This window comes from Sus scrofa, chromosome 4 (genome assembly GCF_054392235.1).
Source record: "Sus scrofa isolate SSC_HxYL_T2T_F1_AM1 chromosome 4, Sscrofa_HxYL_maternal_Yorkshire_Landrace_v2.0, whole genome shotgun sequence".
NCBI classification, from domain to species: domain Eukaryota; kingdom Metazoa; phylum Chordata; class Mammalia; order Artiodactyla; family Suidae; genus Sus; species Sus scrofa.
In genome coordinates this window covers 107770193-107790945 of record NC_139386.1, presented here as the reverse complement: position 1 = coordinate 107790945, position 20753 = coordinate 107770193, and the positions used below count along the sequence as shown (strand labels likewise).

The 20753-nt window shown below is 38.5% G+C and overlaps 1 protein-coding gene across 1 annotated transcript in view; it reads right to left on the bottom strand.

Annotated features, from left to right (window-relative positions):
- The window catches only part of SPAG17 (sperm associated antigen 17), a 233596-nt gene extending 213142 nt beyond the window's left edge, over nucleotides 1-20454 (bottom strand). The window contains exon 1 of the mRNA XM_085023443.1: nucleotides 20217-20454. Coding sequence (XP_084879569.1) covers nucleotides 20217-20303 — 87 coding nt within the window. The 5' untranslated portion in view covers nucleotides 20304-20454. The remainder of the gene's footprint in view (nucleotides 1-20216) is intronic.
- Nucleotides 20455-20753: the final 299 nt, after the last annotated feature.

Sequence of the window (20753 nt, the reverse complement as noted above, 5' to 3'; positions counted from 1 at the left end):
ACTGCACCATGACAGGAGCTCCTGGAATGCATTTTTAAAGTTATATTTTGGGATGAGCCCATTGTACATTTCTGGAAATTCATAATTTTTTAAATAATTCCCTTATGAAAGTATGTTTCTGTGTTACCATTTGCTGCCTCCTCTAAAGCGTTGTGATAGATTGCGGGTAAGGGGGGTTTGAAGGAAGATGTCCATAGCAAAACAGGACAAAGGAAGGAAAATAGGGAGAAATTTCAGGAGATAATAAAAGGATAATTCTCTTCTAAAACCTGGGGAAAATGATGGCAACTTAGTAATTGCCTGTTCTCCCTGCCAACTCACCCATGACTCAACTACTCCTGGGCCAAAGACCAATTACACAAAGAGGCTCCTGCTCCACAGCCAACCATGCTTAGGGCTTGGCACTGACCAGCAGGAATGTCTACTATAGATCCAGGAAGGCATCTACCTTTTCTAGTTTGTTTTTATTTTAATCCCACCCATTTCCCAATCCAAACTGAACAATTCAGGATGAACATTCTTTCCTCCTGAATTCATTTAAACCACTGCCAAGTACAATTCCTTTGTTTCAAGATGCTTGTTTGTTTACTAAAAACTTTCCTTGAGCAACTTGAGTTGGATAATTTTAGACACTTTTTCTAGCAGCTAAAATTCCAAGCAGAGAAGAAACTTTCAGCCTCCTTGCTTTTGGAGGAACACTTCTACAAAATGAGAGTAATTCAAGATGCTGATGAGATCAACAAGGAGATAAAGCAAAAGGAAGATGCTGCCAAAGAGGCTGAGAGCAAACTTGCAGTGATGCTGCCAATGGACTCTGCATGGTCTATACCATACAACAGGAGTGGTCCTGAGCTGCTCCAAGGACGGTACTAATGAAGGTACAGCCAGAAGTCAGGTTCCCATATGATTTTCACATGACCCCAAATTCTGCTCCACATGGCCAAAACCTTTGGCTCCAGATAAGACTGCTCTTACTTCACACAAGGGGGACTAAGCACAAAAGTTTCTTCAGAAAAACAGATCATCACTGCTTTAAACAGAATTTAAAGCATAGACCTTGCTGAATAAAGAATAAAATCACATGTAAAATAACACATCCACAGTAATTTCCATTGCAAAAGTTGAAAATAGAGTCATAATAAATCATTTTTCCACAAACCTTTTCCTAGGGTGGTGCTAAATTTATAAGATATCCATGATGAGTTAAACAATAAGCATTCTCTAATGTTTCACCATTAATGATTACAATAGTGAGTGTGAATAATGAACCTCTGTCCTTGCTCAGCCTTCTAGTACTTGGTGTGGAGACAGAGGTGAGTGAAATCAATATTCCTAACCTTAAACTAGTTTAACCCAAACTCAATTACTAAATGTATATATGTCACATACCCTTTTAGAGATCACATGAATTTAACTGGTGTTTATGTAATTTGGGGGGGGGGGGTTCTTTCCATTTCTATTCAATATATCCTGCCTGAGAAACTGTTATATTGTCTATACCACCCAATGCCACACACCACAGTCATATTTAGCAGAAAATACAATAAGAATAATACAAAGAATAATGACTGCCAGGGGTGAGGACAAGGGGAAGCCAGGAAACAGAATTTATTTAATTTTAGAAAGCATTTCACAAGTTTTCATACCAAAAATATGGAATTGCCATGGAAGTAAAGGAAACATTTTGTCATGATTAGAGAAGTGGCTTCAAAACAAAGGTGAGGTTGAGTGGACACTTCTCTGGATGCAGAAGTGTTAACAGGGGGAGCCCTGGGAATCTTCCTTGTATACGTCTTATTTAACTGCCTTTACACAGGATATGTAAATAGATTACAGTGAAACCTAAAATTGTAGAGTTCAGGGCAAGGTGATTTCTATCACTGCCATTTAGTTGAATTCCTTCATCTTGAAGATGGAAAAAAAAAATCTATGCTACAGAGACTTGGTCAAGGTGACACAGAAAGATGCATGCCCTGATTCCCAGACAATGGGCCTTCCTCTGCCACCATGTCTTGACTTCATTCGCTGATTCTGGGAGGAGGACATAGTGCCAAGGGGATAATTAAACACTGTAGGGAGATTTCCCAAAGCTTTTAGTTGAGCAAGCATGTATGTCAGATGAGCGTCAATACGGAGAATATAAGTAAATGCATTGAGGAAAACATAATTCATACTCTAGTCAGAAGTTTAGAGGCTTTATATGATCCAACAATCCCACTCCTGGGCATATATCTGAGAAAACTCTAATTCAAAATGATACATACACCTCAGTGTTCACATTGCAGTAGCATTTACAATAGCCAGGACATAGAAGAAACCTAAATGTCCATCGACAGAGGATAGAGAAGATGGATAAAGAAAATGTGGTATTCACAGACACACACAGACATAGACAGACAAATGCACATACACAGTGCAATACTACTCAGGCATAAAGCAGAATGTAATAATGCCATTTGCAAAGACCTGGATGGACCTAGAGAGTATCATACTAACTGAAGTAAGTCAGGAAGAGAAAGACAAATACCACATGATAACACTTACATGTGGAATATAAAATAGTCTACAAATGAACTTATTTACAAACAGAAATAGACTCACAGACAAAAAACAAATTTATGGGTACCAAAGGGGAAAGGAGTTGGGGGAGGGATAAATTAGGAGTTTGGGATCAGCAGATACAATCTACTATATGTAAAATAGATAAAAAACAAGGTCCTTCTGTACAACACAGGGAACCATACTCAATATTAATAAACCACAGTGGAAAAGAATATGAAGAATTATATTATATATATATGAATCATTTTGCTGTATACCTATAAGTTTGATCTACATCTATATCTATGAATCATTTTGCTGTACATCTATGCTTCAATAAAACAAAAAGTTTAGAGGCTTTGATGATCAGTGATAGGAAAGGGGCCTATATGTAATGCTTTCCCATAACCATCAGCTTATTATGCTGCAACTGTAATGAAAGGCCTTGGCTCAGAGATCTAGAAGAAAGTGGGAACAAAATAGAAAACATTATCCTACCATTGTACATAAAACCAGAGTGTCTTTGTGCTTGGAAAGCTGCCTTGAGATTTAGGCATAAAACCTAAAAAGGGATTGAATGGCTGAAAAGAGTCACAGAATGTCAAATAAACTGGTCATAAGGAAGGAGAGACTTCAATGGAAGGACTGACTAAAACAAATTTAGGATAGAGAGGGGAAATGTTAGAGTGTGCCTCAGTCTGTGTCGATAACAGAATACCACACTCGATGGCTTTCCAACAACAAAACTTTATTTCTTACAGTTCTGGAGGTCAAAGTCCAAGATCAAGGCACCTACAGATTTGCTGTCTAGTGAGAACTCACTTCTTTGTTCATAGATGGCCCTTTTTTCACTATAATCTAATATGGCAGAAGGAGTGAGGGAATCTCTCCAGGGTTTTTTTGTTTGTTTGTTTGTTGCTTTTTTTTTTGCTTTTTAGGGCCACATCTGTGGCATATGGAGGTCCCCAGGCTAGGGTTGAATTGGAGCTACAGCTGCCAGCCTACACCACGGCCACAGCAACACCAGATCTGAGCTGCATCTGTGATCTACACCACAGCTCAGGGCAATGCTGGATCCTTAACCCACTGAGCGAGGCCAGGGATCAAACCTGAAACTTCATGGTTCCTAGTCAGATTCGTTCCTGCTGTGCCATGACAGGGACTCCTCCAGGGTGTTTTGAAAGGGCAATAATTCCATTTGCAAGGCCCCCATCCTCATGACCTAATCACCTCTCAAAGGTCATCACATTACAAAATGTACTATCACATTACAAAGAAATGGAAACAACCTAAATGTTCATTGACAGATGAATGGATTAAGAAAATGTGGTATATATGCACAATGGAATACTACTAAGTCATTAAAAAGAACAAAATAATGCCATTTGCAGCAACATGGATGGAACCAGAGACTCTCATGCTAAGTGAAGTAAGTCAGAAAGAATAAGACAAATACCATATGATATCACTGATATCTGGAATCTAATATATGGCACAAGTGAACTTTTCCACAGAAAAGAAACTCATGGACAGACAGAGAACAGACTTGTGGTTGCCAAGGGGGAGGGGGAGGGAGTGGGATAGCCTGGGAGCTTGGGGTTAATAGATGCAAACTAGGTGCATTTGGAGTGGACAAGCAATGAGATCCTGCTGTATAGCACAGGGAACTATATCTAGTCACTTGAGATGGAAGATGATAGAGAAACATGTGAGAAAAAGAATGTATGTATATATACGTGCGTGTGTGTGTGACTGTGTCACTTCGTTGTACAGTAGGAAACTGACAGAACAGGGTAAACCAACTATAATGGAAAAAATAAAAATCACTTAAAATGGGTTTCAACAGAGAGATTTGGGGGTGTAGAAATATAGAACAAAAAACTGAATTAAAAAGACTGATAAGTGACTTGTATTCTCATGCATTACTAATGGGGGGTAAATTGGTGCAACCCCTTTGGAAAACTCTATGGTTGTAGCTACTAAGGCTAAACACATCCCTGCCTTATGACCAGCCTTTCTTTTCCTAGTTATATACCCAAGAGAGTACATATGTCCAAAGAAAAAGCTGTATAAGAATTTTATAGTAGTGCTATTTGTAATATCTCAAACTGGGGATTGCAAATGTCAAATGTCAATCAGCAAGATAACATACAAAAAAATTATGGTGTATTCATATAATGAAATACTACGAAGTCATAAAAAGGAGCACTATTTGTAATGTAACAATACGTATGAATTTCAGACATTATGTTGAATGAAAATAGTATATGCGTATCATTTAAATAAAAGTTCAAGAACAGGCAAAATAACTGATGATGGTAGAAGTCAGACAAGCATTAACTCCCTGGGAGGGATGGGGGTAGGCATTATTTGAGGAAGTTTTCTGTAGGACTGGAAATGTTCTATATCTTTATCTGGGTGGCAAATTATACGAGTGTGAATATATTTCAAAATGTATTAGACTGAACATTTAATATTATTGCTTGTTTTACCTCAATTAAAAAAAAAAGAAAAAAAGGTAGGAAGAACATGATTTAAAGGAGGGTGGTTTTGGTATAAATAACAGGAAGAATATTTGCATTTTTTAAAAATCATTCTTCACTTATGATTGGCTGAGTATATTCCAGGCACTGTGTTCCAGAGAAGGGACCAAAAGATAGTATGACTCACTACTTGTCCTTGAGAAGTTCGCAGTCAAGGGAGAAAGCAGATCCACCAATGACTCTAAAAACTATGGTAAGTACCATCATCCTGGTATGTATACGTTCTGCGGGAACATGGTGAATTGAATGTAGGAAACAGGAAGTCAGGCATAGTTCCATGGAGGAAGTACACTTGTTTGTAACTTCCATATAGGACTTTTTTTTAGAAGGATATTCTAAAAAAAAAAAAAATCCTATACACATGAAAGCACAAAGTTGTCTAGCAGGTTTGGGTTGTCTAGTTGTTAGTTATGATGGAGGATGGGACAGGAGGAAGATGAGGCTGGAATGGAGCTAGGGGGATTGTGAAGGGCCAAGTAAGTAATAGTAAGGATTGAGACTGAAGCAGGAAGTGACGCAATCATATTGTGTTATAGAAAGACAACCCAGATGGCCATGCAGAGGATATGTGGAGGAGAGAAGAGGAGGTGGTTCTGAAAGCCACTAGATGCACAAAGGTATGCCAACCTGTCCTGGCCTAGCTCAGTGGTTAAGGATCTAGCATTGCTATGAGCTATGGTGCAGGTTGCAGACGTGGCTCGGATCTGGCGTTGCTGTGGCTGTGGCTGTGGCTGACAGCTACAGCTCTGATCCGACCCCTAGCCTAGGAACCTCCATATGGCACAGGTGTGGCCCTAAAAAGACAAAAAAAAAAAAAAAAGAAAGAAAAAGAAAAACAACAAATGAACATGATGGAAGAGAGTATAAATAGCAATGCCAGATCTTTAACCCACTGAGCGACGTCAGAGATCGAACCTGTGTCCTCATGGACACTAGTCAGGTTCGTTTCCACTGAGCCACGACAGGAACTCCCCAATAAAAAAATTTTGCAATCGTTAATGAAGCAATATTTGAAGAACATAATATAATCAGCTTCATGCATTAAAATATTTGAAATAAAACTTTAAGTGTGTCAATAAAGCAAAACATTTAAGAACATCATCAGAGCTTTTAAAGTAATCTATTATGTAATTAAATATAAGTGAGCATTTTCAGACATGAAATACTTAGCTGAACTTCAAAAAATAATATATGGGTGTACCACTGCAATGTAGATTTATAGTTGACTGTGGCAAAGTATTTATCTTCTGAAATGAGAAAGCAATCTTTTGGAAAACACATAAATCAAAGTAGTAAAATTTAATCATTGATAAAACTTTAAATGTTTCATGTAAAATTTGCAAAATTCAAGAGTCTAAAGATAGACTCAATTTTTCACAGATCTGGCGGAGCAGGATGGAACAGCACCTGTGATATCTCAAACTATTTCAATCGCTACCAAGAAAAATGGCTTCACTGAGAAGTATTTTCAGGAAAATAGTTCTGGGACAGTAAAATAGAGAAACTCTGGAGTTTCAGTTCACAATTTTGAAGAAAGTTCCAAATGTTTTGTTTTGGGTTCTACTCACTATATTCAATATATCCAGCTGATGCAGTAAAAGATGGAGATCAAATAAATCAATATAAATATTTTCTTGATAAATTTTTTATTTACTACTGTATAGTAAATAAACACTAGAGACAATTAATTCAACTGAAGGGAGCCTGGGATTGAACATGAGAAAAATATTAGGGTCCCAATGGGCAATCTATAGTGCTGGAACTGCAGCCATTGAGTGGGAACTATGCCAAGACTTGGGTGTTCCTTTTAATGTGAATTGTGAAGGGGGAGTAGTTAAGCATTTGGAAAATGAAATTAACTTTTAGGGATTTGGCTTCAGTGAACTATTCTAACAGAAATGTCAACTTTCCTTAGCTTTATAAAAAATAAGGGAAAATATTTTGCCCATATAAAATTAATACAGCAAACCAAGAAAGAGAAGCAGAAGATTCATAGAAACAAGGAGATAACTGGTACAATCTGAAATAAACCAAAATTGAGCTCCAATTATAAGAGAAAAACCATTAGATTATCTAATAAATTATATATAAATGGGTTATTATTTTATTACAAAAATGAAAAGTAAGAGGAATTATTAACGCTTTCAAATTAATCCTAAAGTTTAGTCATAGAAAGTTTATAAACAAAGTGGACTTAAGTGTTAAGTCAACAAATTAAATATGACCTTTCAAGAAATGATTGTGAGGCTTAACTGATACTAAAGAAATTAAGCATATAAAAATTTCAGACAATATTATAAAGGCTAGAAAAATGTTCACCACAATTATTAAAAGTTCAAAAGCCTACAGGCACATGAAAAAAATGTACAATGTTACTAATTATTAGAGAAATGCAAATTGAACCTAAATGAGGTACCACATCACACTGGTCAGAATGCCATCATTAACAAGTCAACAAAAACAAATGCTGGAGAGGGTGTGGAGAAGAGAACCCTCCTACACTGTTGGTGGGAATGCAAACTGTACAACCACTGTGGAAAACAGTATAGAGGTACCTCAGAAAACTAAATATAGAACTACCATATGATCCAGCAGTCCCACTCTTGGGCATATATCCAGACAAAACTTTCCTTGAAAAAGATACATGCACCCATATGTTCACTGGAGCACTATTCACAAAAGCCAAGACAAGGAAACAATTGAAATGTCCATTGACAGATGAATGGATTAAGAAGATATATATTGGTATATATATACAATGGAATACTACTCAGCCATAAAAAAGAACAAAATAATGCCATGGATGGAACTAGAGACTCATACTAAGTGAAGTAAGTCAGAAAGAATAAGACATACCATATGATATCACTTATATCTGGAATCTAATATATGGCACAAATGAACTTTTCCACAGAAAAGAAACTCAAAACTTGTGGTTGCCAAAGGGGAGGGAGAGGGAGTGGGATAGCCTGGGAGTCTGGGGTTAATAGATGCAAACTAGGTGCATTTGGAGTGGACAAGCAGTGAGATCCTGCTGTGTAGCACAGGGAACTATATATACTTGCTTATGATGGAGCATGATAGAGGATAATTGTGAGAAAAAGAATGTATATATATACATGTGTGACTGGGTCACTTTGCTGTACAGTAGAAATTGACAGAACACTGTAAACTAACTGTAAGGGAAAAAATTAAAATCTTTTAAAAAAAGTTCAAAAGCCTAAAGATCTTCCAGTATTATGGACAATATTGTTGATATTAAGAGAAATTCTCCATGTACAGAGAATACAAACTACATAATGACTATCAATTTAAAAGGAAAGTTATGGGAAAAGCCTGTGTACATTTTCCAGGTCACCTCATGGCTTAGACAAGGGCTATACTTAGTGAAAACTATGTCAACCAAAGACTGTACCAACACTTCTGAAAACCAACAACTGATCTTGAAACAATAAGAAAAATTTGATGAATGATATATACTAAAAATTATATCATCTAGCAAGGAGTTTTATATAGTACACGCAATTTAGTTTATATGGTAAATAAAAAGTAATGTACAATTTTTGATTTATATGTTGATTTACATATAACTTTAAGAGTTATTAATAAATTTAAAAATTTCACCCCTAGTTGAAAGAGGCAAGAAGAGAGGTTGGAAGGCTATTGTGACAGTGTTGGAAATTATAGGAGGTACAAAAGAAGGGACAAAAGTAGAGGGGTAGGAGTAATAGGAACTGCTGACCAATTTGACGTTAGAAGATTCGAAGATGATTTCTAACTTCAGTGAACAGGAGGGTAGCAGTTTTGAATGTAATGAGTTTTAAGAACATGTGTAACATCCATATGGACCCATATATAAAGGAGTAATAATAACTATTATTATAATTATTTATATCAGACTATTCCACACTCTTTCATATACTCCTTTGATTTTCCCACCACTCCAATATAGTAGTATTGCTACTTCTAGGAACTCCTTCTTATTGGACACCTACTGATACTTCATTCATCCCTCAGTGGTATTTGAGCACCTCTCTGTGTCAGGTGCTGGTGATATACTAGTGAGCAAGATAAATCCCTGCCCTCATAGAACTTACACTCATATAGGTGGAAACAGACAATAATGAGATAGAAGTAAAGCAGAAAGTCAGGAACCGAATCAAGTTAAGTGGATCGAGTGTGATAATGTAGGGTCAGGGAAGGCAATATTTGAACAAGCCTCCTGAAGGACAGTTGGCAGTGGTTCATGTTAATATCTTGAAAAAGGTCATTCTAGGAAGAAGGCACAGCAACAGCAAAGGCTCTAAGGTGGCAGCGTGCTTGCTAATGGATATGAAGATCAGCAAAGGCCAGTGTGGTTGCAGTGGACTGAGTAGAAGGCTGAGCCATAGGAATAGTTGGAGTGGTTGGCAGAGGCTGGAGACACACGCTGTGATAGAGCATTTGGATTTTACCCAAAGTCTTGTGTATGAAAAGAACCACCCCGGCTGACTCCAGAGCATCAAGAGTGGGAGAAAGACTAGACTCGAGCTCTTGAGCTGTCTGCTGCTAAGCCAGAGATGATGATGGCTTGGATCATCATTTTAGGCCTATTTCAAGGCACAGCCAACAGGATTCAGGAAAACTTGATTATAGGGTACAGCAAAGGAGGAAAAAACAGTGAATGCAAGGTTTTGTGTTCCTAGTGACTCTTTGGGTGAATGGTGACACAATTCAATGAGAAAGGGAAGATTTGGTGGAGAGCAGGTTTGAAGGGGAAAATCCAGAGTTTGGGTATGGATGGGAGAAGTCTGAGATAATATGCGCTACATGTCTTCAAATCATCTCAACAATCTTTTTATCATCTGCAAGGGATGTATGACCACTGTTTCTGTGTTACAGACACCAAAACTAAGGCTTTGCAATTTTCTTACGACCAACGGGTTGCAACAGGAGCTCAAAATATAAAACAGGCCAGGAAACAAAGGCAGTAAAACACAGTCAGTGAATTTAATTCAGTAGGTATTTGTTGAAGACCACTACGTACTAATCACTATTAGGTACTGTGGACAGGAGGGAAGGAATTAAAAATATTAATCTTTTGCTACCTCTCCAGCAATTTGCAGTGCTGTAGGAGAATGCAGATATAGTAGGTAACACTGAAATTTTTGGACCATGGCTCAAAGAAGAAAAACATTAAAGGTAACAATCACTGAAGTAATTTTGTGGAAGGCGAAACGTCAGTAAGGGGCAGAATAATATGACTTAAGCTCCCTTTTGGAAGATATGAGGGTTTTAACAAGACGGTGCTGGATGGGGCAGGGAGATCTTCAGGCCAAGAAACTGCATAGGTATAGTCACATGTGCCTGGGGACACTACAGGGACCATTCAACTGGAATAAAGGAAGATAATGATGGATGGGCAAAGAAAAACCAAATCAGGCAAGGTCGTGAGAGCCAGGCTAAACATCTTGGATTTTATCCTAAATCTTGGATTTAGCCAATGATGGTTTCTATGGCTAGAGCTGAAACGTGGTCCACGTTCACCATTTCTTAACTAATATTTTCCTAGTATGTTGCCAAACTCACACTGGCAACACTTACATTTTACTTTTATTTAATATTTTTCGTTTGCCATAAAAGTGATCACATATAACATCTAGGTAGATATTTTGACATGTGAACTCCCTTTGGTTCCAAACTCATTCAAATAATACATTTTTGTCCAAAAAGAGAAATTATAATGTGAGGTTATGAAAAGTCCATTTCCCTCTTAACATTCTTCCTAGCAACTCAGTTGTTTTCATTGGCTTTTATTAAAACAATCTTTGTGTGAACTGGCAATTTGTTTTGTAAATATCAGTGAAAGCATATTTCAGAAAATACAGCAATAAAAACCAACCCAATTTCAGAAATACGCTTGCTGCCAGACATCAGTCTTCAGCTCATATTATGAGTATTTCCAGTAAGTCTTAAATACACATTAACATGAGAAATGGCTTACTGTTTAAGATCAAAAAAGCTGAAAACTCCTTCACTGCCTCTCAAAAATTATCCAAGGGTTCTGTCCAATAAAATGTATTCCTCTTTTGCTTTTTTTGTTTTTTTTTTTTAAGCTTTTTATTAATTTATTTTTTTTCCCACTGTACTCTTTTGATACATTGCATTTATAATGGTTGTAAGAACTTTGGTTCAATCGTTTTCTCCCCAAAACCTATATAGACTGTTGATTATCATCCTAGTATCTATATACTTGATAACTTTATTAAAGAGGTCTGGAATATTAACATGTCAGCAACACCTAGCTGGAACCCTTATCTACTTTCCAAACCTTTATGAGATACAAGCTTTGTTCAAAACTCCAAGGAAATTCTATTACTGTTTTTCAAGTGTGTACCACTCAGCTTATTGTCCCTCAGCTATATTTAATATATGGCTCAGCTGAAGTAGAATGAGAAGGAGAAACTATTACCTAAATGTTCCAAAGAGCTTTCACTTGAAGGTCTCCTGGCTGGCAGATGAAATGTCTCCGAGAAGTGAAATGGAATCAGTGCATAGTTCTCTCGGGAGCACTGTCGCAATCAGCATGGTCACAATTAGCCTGTGATGCTTTTTCTGTCCCCTCCTCTTCTCCTAGAAAACATCGCTTCAGTCTACTAATTGCCCTGGTTTCTACAATAAAGGTTTCTTCATATTTCAAATTAAATTAGTGAATTGATTTTGTATAAAGTTTGAGTGTGGTTCTGTGTGCCTAGCAACATGCAGGTCCCTACGGAGTAGCTGTAAGGAGTGAAAAATACGACTTTTCTGTAAAGCAGCTCACATTTCACTTGGGCTTTACAAAGCATGAAATGATAGCAAATAATGTGAGGCATTCTTGCAACTAAGGTCTAAGTAGTAAAAGAGCGGAGAGACATGGGGAGGGAAGATGAAGGCGGGTTAGTGTAGTTAGGAAAGCTCACTGCAAGACATGGCTTTACGAGGGCCTCAAAGAATGGGTCTGACAAGGAGAATAAAGGTGGAAGTTCATTTCACGGATAGAGACTAATATGAGTGAAAAAGCAAGATGAAGGGAGGGAAATTTTACTAAAGGGTTAATAAATGCCAGGGGCTATAAAATATTCAGGAAATGAAATAAATATCATTTACTTTAAATCACATCAAGTCTTTGAAGTGGATATTATTATCTCCATGAGAAAAAAGGAGAAAAGCCTCAGCAAGAATAAGACATTTGCTCTAGGACACCCATTATGACTTTGAGAATCAGGATTCGATTGCTAGGTCTATCCAGTTCCAGAGCTGGGGCTGCCTCCTTTGTGGGTCTATGCTTCAGTGAGGAAACTGCCTTGCCTACAACAATTGAATTTGATGGTTAAATGGGGGCCAGGTCAGAAAGGGCTGAAGAAGGAAGTGAGGATGATGAGATTTTGAGATTATGGACGGTCAGTGACAGTTTTTGAGGTGAAGTGAACATGGTGCGAGCAGCGTTTAGGAAAGATAACTTGGTCATTGGTTTGACAAACAGGTATAACTGATGTTATAGTGAGTAGAGGTAAGGGATCTTGTAAAAACTCAGGGATCGAAAGATGCAGGCTGGGGCTAGAGGGATGGCATGAGAACAGAAAGGAAGAGATGGAAGTGAGAAAATGTTAAAGAAAAAAATTAAGAAGACTTTGAAGCTGGCTGAAAAACAGGACCAATGACTCATAGATGAACTGGCATGCCTATGAAAATTATAGCGTCCTTGACAGAAACTGAAAGTTGAGAGACAGAGGTGGTCTGAGACTTTGATGAGCCAAATTTTGATGGGCACAAAAAATAGGGCATACGTCCAGGTAGCAGAAGGAGCCGTTTTTCTGCACTTTAAAAAAATAGTATTTTATACAGAGCTTAGTTTAAAATAAAATATTTATTTTAAATTTGTTTTTAAAATGTAGCTTAAAAATATTTATTTTAAATTGCAAGGTATATAAAAAGTGCTGTAATTACCATATCATAACTTGTTCTATTGAGGAGGAGGATGGACTAGCGAGAAAATCTATGGTCTGGTCCCTCATGTGCCAAACGATTGCATGTTTTTGTATCGGACCTTAAAGTGCTGGGTTCCTTAGTTCTACAAAAGAAGCAGGTTAGCCCAGATACCCTGGGAGTCTCCACCTCCGAGAGACTGATATAAAGGACAGCACTGCCATGCATATCATCACTTTGTGCCTTTGATGCAAGTTTTATTTATTTGGAAAGGGGTAAACATATATTGAGAATGAAAATATAGAAATTAAAAGCAAGACCTCATGCGTCTCAGTAATGATCTCAAGATATCATAGTGGATGTTTTAAAATATGTGGATATTTATATTAAAGAAGAATTGAAGGTGTAATCAAGAAGCAAAATCTTCTTAAGTGTAAGGCAAATGAACAGTGAGTGCCCAGCCTCTTAGGTTGGGTATGAGGATCCTAAAATCATCATTACAAAATGATATCAGTGAACTGGACTAGTGAGGCTGGCTGGGTTAAAAGGGTGTGTGGACTGCCATCATTTTGTTTCTGTTTTTTAATGTTTTCTGTGGTGGGGTCCTAGGAAAAGAATGAAATAATTTCTATGCTAATAGCTATTCTCCTATGTTATGGCTGCCTTCTTGCTACACCTAAAAAGGAGACCTTAAACTTGAAACAAATGAAAATAACTATCTTCAGATAATTTGAAAATAGGAAAGTATTTAAAAATTAAAATTAATGAATTAATGAAATCCCAAACCAAACTCTACCTGTGAGATATTTAAAGCAACCCAAACTTTTGGAGAACCCTCAATTCTGAAGAAGGTATCTGGGACAAAAGTCCATCATATTTTAAAGAAAAAGAAAGGAGTTCCCATTGTGGCATAGTAGAAGTGAATCTGACTAGGAACCATGAGGTTGCGGGTTTGATCCCTGGCCTCACTCAGTGGGTTAGGGATGGATCTGGCGTTGCTGTGAGCTGTGGTGTAGGTCACAGACGCGGCTCTGATCCTGAGTTGCTGTGTCTCTTGTGTAGGCCAGCAGCTACAGCTCCAATTAGACCCCTAGACTGGGAACCTCCATTTGCCATGGGTGCAACCCTAAAAAGCCAAAAAAAAAAAAAAAAAAAAAGATAGAAAAAAGAAAAGAAAAAGAAAGAGACCTGCATCTGGCTTTTGAATACTCTCTATACTGGTATCATACAGTCACTTAACATGAATAATATTTGTGAGGATCTACCCCACTGTGTTAACACAAAAGTCTTGATCATAACAAAATTCCATTTGAAACAAGAAGCTCACTCCTTTTGAAGCATGTGACCATTTGTAGGCTCCTGAAGGGAATGGCTGTGTGGTTTGAAGAATTTGGGGAAATTTTCCTAAATTTTCATGAACAAAGATTCTACTAATCTTTGGTTTCCCAGCATCACCAGCCATATAATAATCATGGAAGAAATGGAAAAAGTCAGAGTTGATTATATGATCTCTTAAATCTCAATTAGAAAACAACCAGAGATTGACTAAAATAACTTTAGAAGAGCAATTTATAAAACCAGTCTAAGGTCTAAAGCAATCAAATGAATGCTCAATCAAGAAAAAGCTACATTCAATACGGTAGGAAATTTTGTGGCACTTCTACTTTCCCTTGTCCCACTCTTTCTCCATTTGGAGAAAGGGGAGTCTTTTCGGTAAAACTGGATATCTACATGCAAAAGAATGAAACTGGACTCTTATATCACATACAAAAATTAACTCAAAATGGACCGAAAATCTAAATGGAAGTCAGAAAATGAGAAAACTCTTAGAAGAAAACACAGAGGAAAATCTTCATGACACTGGGTTTGGCAATGATTTCTTGGCTATGACACTAAATGCATAAGCAATGAAAGAAAACTTAGATAAATTGAACTTCATTAAAATTAAAAACTTTGTACATCACAGTACACAGTCAAGTAAAAAGGCAACACATGGATTAGGAGAAAATATTTGCAAATCATGTATTTAATAAAGGATCAATATCTAGAATATATATGTTAAAACTCAAAATTTAACAATAAAAAACCAAACAGCTTGATTTAAAAATGGGCAAAAGAAGGTACACACATGGCCTAAAGTACATAAAAAGATGGTGAGCATCAAAAATAGTTAGGGGAATGCAAATGAAAACCACAATGAAATACTACTTCATATCCATTAGGATGGCTGTCATATATAGTTATAGAAATACAAAACATAGACTTTTAAAAGCATTTGTGAGGATGTAGAGAAACTGGAACCCCAGTGCATTGCTGGTGGGAATATAAAATAGTATAGCTGCTGTGGAAAATGGTATGAGTGTTTCTCAAAAAATTAAGTGTAAAATTATCATATGAGGAATTCCTGCTGTGGTACAGTAGGTTAAGAATCTAAATGCAGTGGCTCAGGTCTCTACAGACATGCAGGTTCAATCCCTGGCCTGGCACAGTGAATTAAAGGATTTGGTGTTGCTGCAGCTATATGGCATATGTTGCAGCTGCAGCTCGGATTCAATCCCTGGCCCAGGAACATCCATATGCTGCAGGTATGGACATAAAAAGACAAAAAAAAAAAAAAAAAAAAAGACAAAAAAAAGCACATGATCTGGCAATTCCACTTGTGGATATGTACTAAAAAAAATTGAAAGCAGGGACTCGAACAGATATTTGCACACTCATGTTAACAGCAGCATTATTCACAATAGCCAAGAGTTAGAAGCAACCCATGTCTGTCAATGAAAGAACGGATAAATAAAATAAGGTCTATACAAAAAAATATTATTTAGTCTTAAAAACAAGGAAATTCTAATACGTGCTACAACCGGAATGAAGCCTGAGGACATTATGCTAAGTGAAATAAATGAGTCGTAAGAAGATATTAAAAAGTGTATTATTACATTTACGTGGCACCTAGAGTAGTCAAATTGGTAGAGACAGAAAGCAGAATGGGGAGTTCCTGTGGTGGCTCAGTGGCTAAGGAACCCGACTAGCATCCATGAGGACACAGGTTCAAACCCTGGCCTTGCTCAGGGGGTTAAGGCTCCAGCGTTGCCGTGAGCTGTGGCTGTGGTGTAGGTCGCAGACGCGGCCCGGTTCCCGTGTTGCTGTGGCTGTGGCTGTGGCTGGCAGCTAGAGCTCTGATTCAACCTCCAGCCTGGAAACCTCCATATGATGCAGGTACAGCCCTAAAAAGACAAAAAAAGAAAAGCAAAGAAGGATGAATGGGGGGAATGGGGGTTGCGAGGTACTGGGGGGAGGGATGTGGAGGAATTGTTTCATGGATATAGTTTCAGCTGGGGAAGATAAAAGAGCACAGAAGATGGAAGTTGGTGATGGTGGCACAGCAGTGTGAAGAAACTCAATGCCACTGAGCAGTGCCTTTAAACGTGTTTAAAATTGTAAATTTCATGTCATGCATATTTGACCACAATAAAAAACACAATATCTGAGACCGAAATGTTTCCAGAGAGCACCCTCTATCACGGAAGGCCTGGGTTAACACCTCTCCCTCTCACTGTGGTCCATAGAGGCTGCTTTGATAGTTGCATGAAAGGATTTTAATTTATATGACACCAAAGCATCTTTAACTTCTTAGGGCTGCTAGGCATCATAAATATAATGCCTATGTCATATACAAGCCCATACAAAGATACATTTTTATAATCTTGTACCTAAATATTTCCTATTTATCTGAGTTGTAATATTTTACATATATTAATAATATATTTACATATAATAATAAAATATGTTCACATATAATAATATTATAGATTCAGATACATAGTAATAATCTAAGTGTTTGGTATATGGATGGCAAAGTCAGTAAATGATCAGGGCTTGAGAGAATTAATTTATGAGTAGTGTATATCCGGAAGCTGTCTAACCTACATGTTTCTCTGTCTCAGTTTAAGTGTCTCAGATTGATTTAAGGCACGTATTGGTCTCCTTTCCTAAAATAATTGTCCTCCTTCATTCTACCTGCTCAAATTCTATCTGTTCTTTACAGCTCAGGTTAAAGTAAGTATTTTATAAAACATTTACTGGCTAGTCCAGTTCATCTTCATCTTCCTTATCTCTAGACTCTGTATAATTAATTAGTCCCTTGTAACAGAAGGCTCTGTGTTATTCTGCTATGCTTTTACATTTTAGAACCAACGAAAATGTACTGACATATCAGACGATTATTCTAGCATGAAAGGACGGCCCAAAATAGTGAGACAATTTCCACAGGAAGTAGCCAGAGCATTTGTCACCCCGTTCCCTAAAAGACCCAGGGAAAGATAAAACAGAAGTGGGGATTTTAAACCAGGGCCCCCTAAAACTGAGTTCCTCTGCCGAGTTTATGATTAACGTCTCTATCGAAAATGAGTACTCTCTTTCTTGTCCAGCACCTGTTCTCCTCAAGATTGAGAAGTATCACAGAAAAGGGGGGGAGGGGATGAAACTGAACGGGGCCCTGTGGGTCTCCTGGGCACAAAAGCCTTTCTGTGCCCACATTTCTTGTTTTTAGAAAATGGGCCTCGTTCAGCCTCCTTGGCCTTCCCTGCGTTCCAAAGGGCAGGTTCAAACAGTTGCTAATCAGGGAAGGAAGGGGATGCAGAGACCTGGGAGGAAGACAAAGAACAATAGTGAAGCCCTGGCTCCTCTTCAATGGGTCCACATAACAATAGCTTTGTGCTCTTCTACACAACTAAACCCCCCAACAAATGCAAGATGTAACTACTCGCTGAAGCATTCTTCATTCCAGGACCACCAGAACGAGTCCTGGGGCCACTAAACACCAGCTTTGAAGAAGAACCCTGATCCTTTTCTGTGACCCTATTTTCCGCTTCCAAACTATCAAACCACGTCTCTCCCAAAGAAGGGCCCAGTCTTCAGGGCATTAGTCTGCTGTGGCCTCCTTTGCCTGGCAAAGCAAGAAAAGCTATTTTTTTTCTCCTTCACTCCCTCTCTCCAAACAACAACAACAACAACCAAAATAGCAAGGCAAGGTAAATTCACTAAAATCAAATTGTGACCTTGTTTATTCTCCAAAGTAGCTCAATACAAAGACGGGTTCAAAACTATTATTGATGAGGATTAGTTAATCAGTTAATGCTAAAAACCAGCTTACAGAAGACCAGGAGGAAAACTTCCATTCCCCCTCCCCCCCCATCCCGAACCCCAGTACACATACAACACACACACAGTAGTACACACATACTCAACCACACATACTGGAGCACAATCTGCACAGGAGTAGCAACCCTATGGAAACTGAAGCAACAACATTTTTTTTTTGAGCACCCACTATGTGCAAAGCACTTTGCTGAGTTCCATGAATAAGGAATCCACACACAGAGAGTCATCATTAACCCAAATTCAGTCTGTCACATTGGTGGTTAGGGCATGCCTCTAGGCACTGGACTTTGGGCATAATCTGGGAATTTTCCTTTTGGATCAGACATGAAACCAAGCCAAGCAAAAAAAAAATATGAGAGAATGTGGAGGGTAGCTGTCTTTGCCCTGCAATCAAAACCCCATGTATTTCAACAAACGAAGAAATTTACTCTTTGTAGTTAAAGCGACATGTTGCTTTGAGTTCAAATTCTTTCTATTAATATATAAGATTTATTGAAATTATATTGTTTAAGCAGGAACAAGAAAGCTGAATATTATTTCAGGTTTTCAAGGCATAAGGAAAAATAGTGCCTTTAGGTTTTCCACTCAACTAGGAAAATTATAGCTTCATATTTGCAACACTAAAGCTAATGCAATGTCAGCAGCTCCATCAAACTCTGTTGTTCAGCAGTTTATAATTCAAGCAGAAATGTTCACTCCAAGCCCAAACTTGGCCTACACAATTTCAAAGAAAATGGAGAAAAAATTATTTTGGCCAGTGCTGACTTATAAAAGCAAAAGAGAGGGTGCTTTTATAGAGTATTTTTAAAAACATCTTTGAGAATTTGAGAATGTAACTGGGAATTACTGAATCTTGACATCCTTCATTCCTAAAGTTATAGAAATAACCCCAAATTCCATGACATCATGTCAGCATCAGCAGTATCTTAACTACTTTCATGAAATGCTTCATCTGGTAGAATTTTCTATCAGACAGAGTTACTGTTTATAGAGAAAAAACAATTACGGTGAAAAATAAGGACAAATAGGTAGAAATTTCTCAAGAGGGCATCATAAGCCTTCAGATATTTTTTCTTTAAGGGCTAACTCTCTAGAGCAACATAAACACACACAGAAAATGAAAAAGAATTTTTTTTTTCCTGCAGTTTTTAAAGTATATTGGAATGGCAGGCTGGAGTTCCCAGAATCTAGCTTTCTCCTTCCAAATGTTATCTTGGACTTGGAAACATCTTAGGGTTGAAGTGAATGTCTGGCAGCAGATGACAGGAGCTACTGGGCAGCCCAACTCACTTGAGGTGGGTGGGTGTGAGTGAGGTGGGGAGCTGGTCGGCTCTGGAGTGGCAGTACGAAGAAGTCATGTGGCGGGTGGGTTATAGATTGCCCTTGTTTCATCCTGCGGATGAGTCTAGCAGCCAACCCCTCATTACTCTGACATCCTATAGTGACTTCAAAATATAGAAAACCTTTTGATATTGTAATATCAGGGCCATAAGAAAGCCATCCTTTGCTATCTGCAGAAGGCTCACTTGTAATAAATACACTGATTCCTTAAGTACTCCATGTCTGTTTTCATAGAGCATTTACTGAAGACTTACTATGATGCCCAGGCTACAGATGATTCAACAGGATATCTTTCTTCAGGTGTCAGGAAGAAGCCAGCTGTTTATAAAGACAACGCAGGCACAATTGTGGAGTGCCACCTGGATGACTTCACTGCAAAGATCCTGAAGTGTCAGAACGACACTTCGTCTCTTCCCGACCACGCACCTTTCACCACTTTTTGAAATCCTCGTCCCCCCTCCTTCTTCCCTAACTCTCACCTGGTCAAGCACACCCTGCAGATGGGACCCTGGGTCGCTTCGAGAGTCAGATAATCAGGCCTGGGAATTTAGTAACAGGCACAATTTTCAGAGGGGGTAGTGGTGGCCTCTGGAAGAGAAGGGAGCCTGGTGGCTTTGCCCGGAGGGTCTGGCCGGGCTTCAGCACTGCCAGGGGGCAGAGAGGATTTATGGGGCCTTGGCATACCTGGTTGAACTGTGCAGCAATGAGTGAGGGCTCCCATGTCTTAGAACCGGTGGTCGCCGTCCCGCCTTTCTCTTTCTTGGGTGCCATGCAAAGAACGAGAGGAGCATTGGCCTTGAAACTGGCCTCAGGCCCAGACAAAGCGTCCTCGCTGTCATGGTAACCGAAGCCACGCCCAGTTCCTGAGCGTTTTGGCTCCCCCCTGCCAAACCTGTTCTGAACCCTTTGGTCAACGGCTTCCGTTGCCAAGGCAACTGCGCGCCTACTTGCGGAGGACTCCTAGCCCCCGGGTGAAATCCTAGAATTTTCCAGCAGGCGCTCTGTGCAAGTGGAGGAAGGAGGACAGGACCGACGAGGCTAGCTTCAAGCTGCTCAAGCTACTGTTTCTTTTTTCTTTTTTCTTTTTTTAAGTTTAATTCTACCCTCTGTTTCTTCTTGGAGACTCCTCTGGTCCAAGGCATTGTCTAGAAACTCAAAATCCCTGGAATTCCGTTCAAGACTTCTTCACTAAGATTTCTTTCATCCTGGGTAACCTAGAGT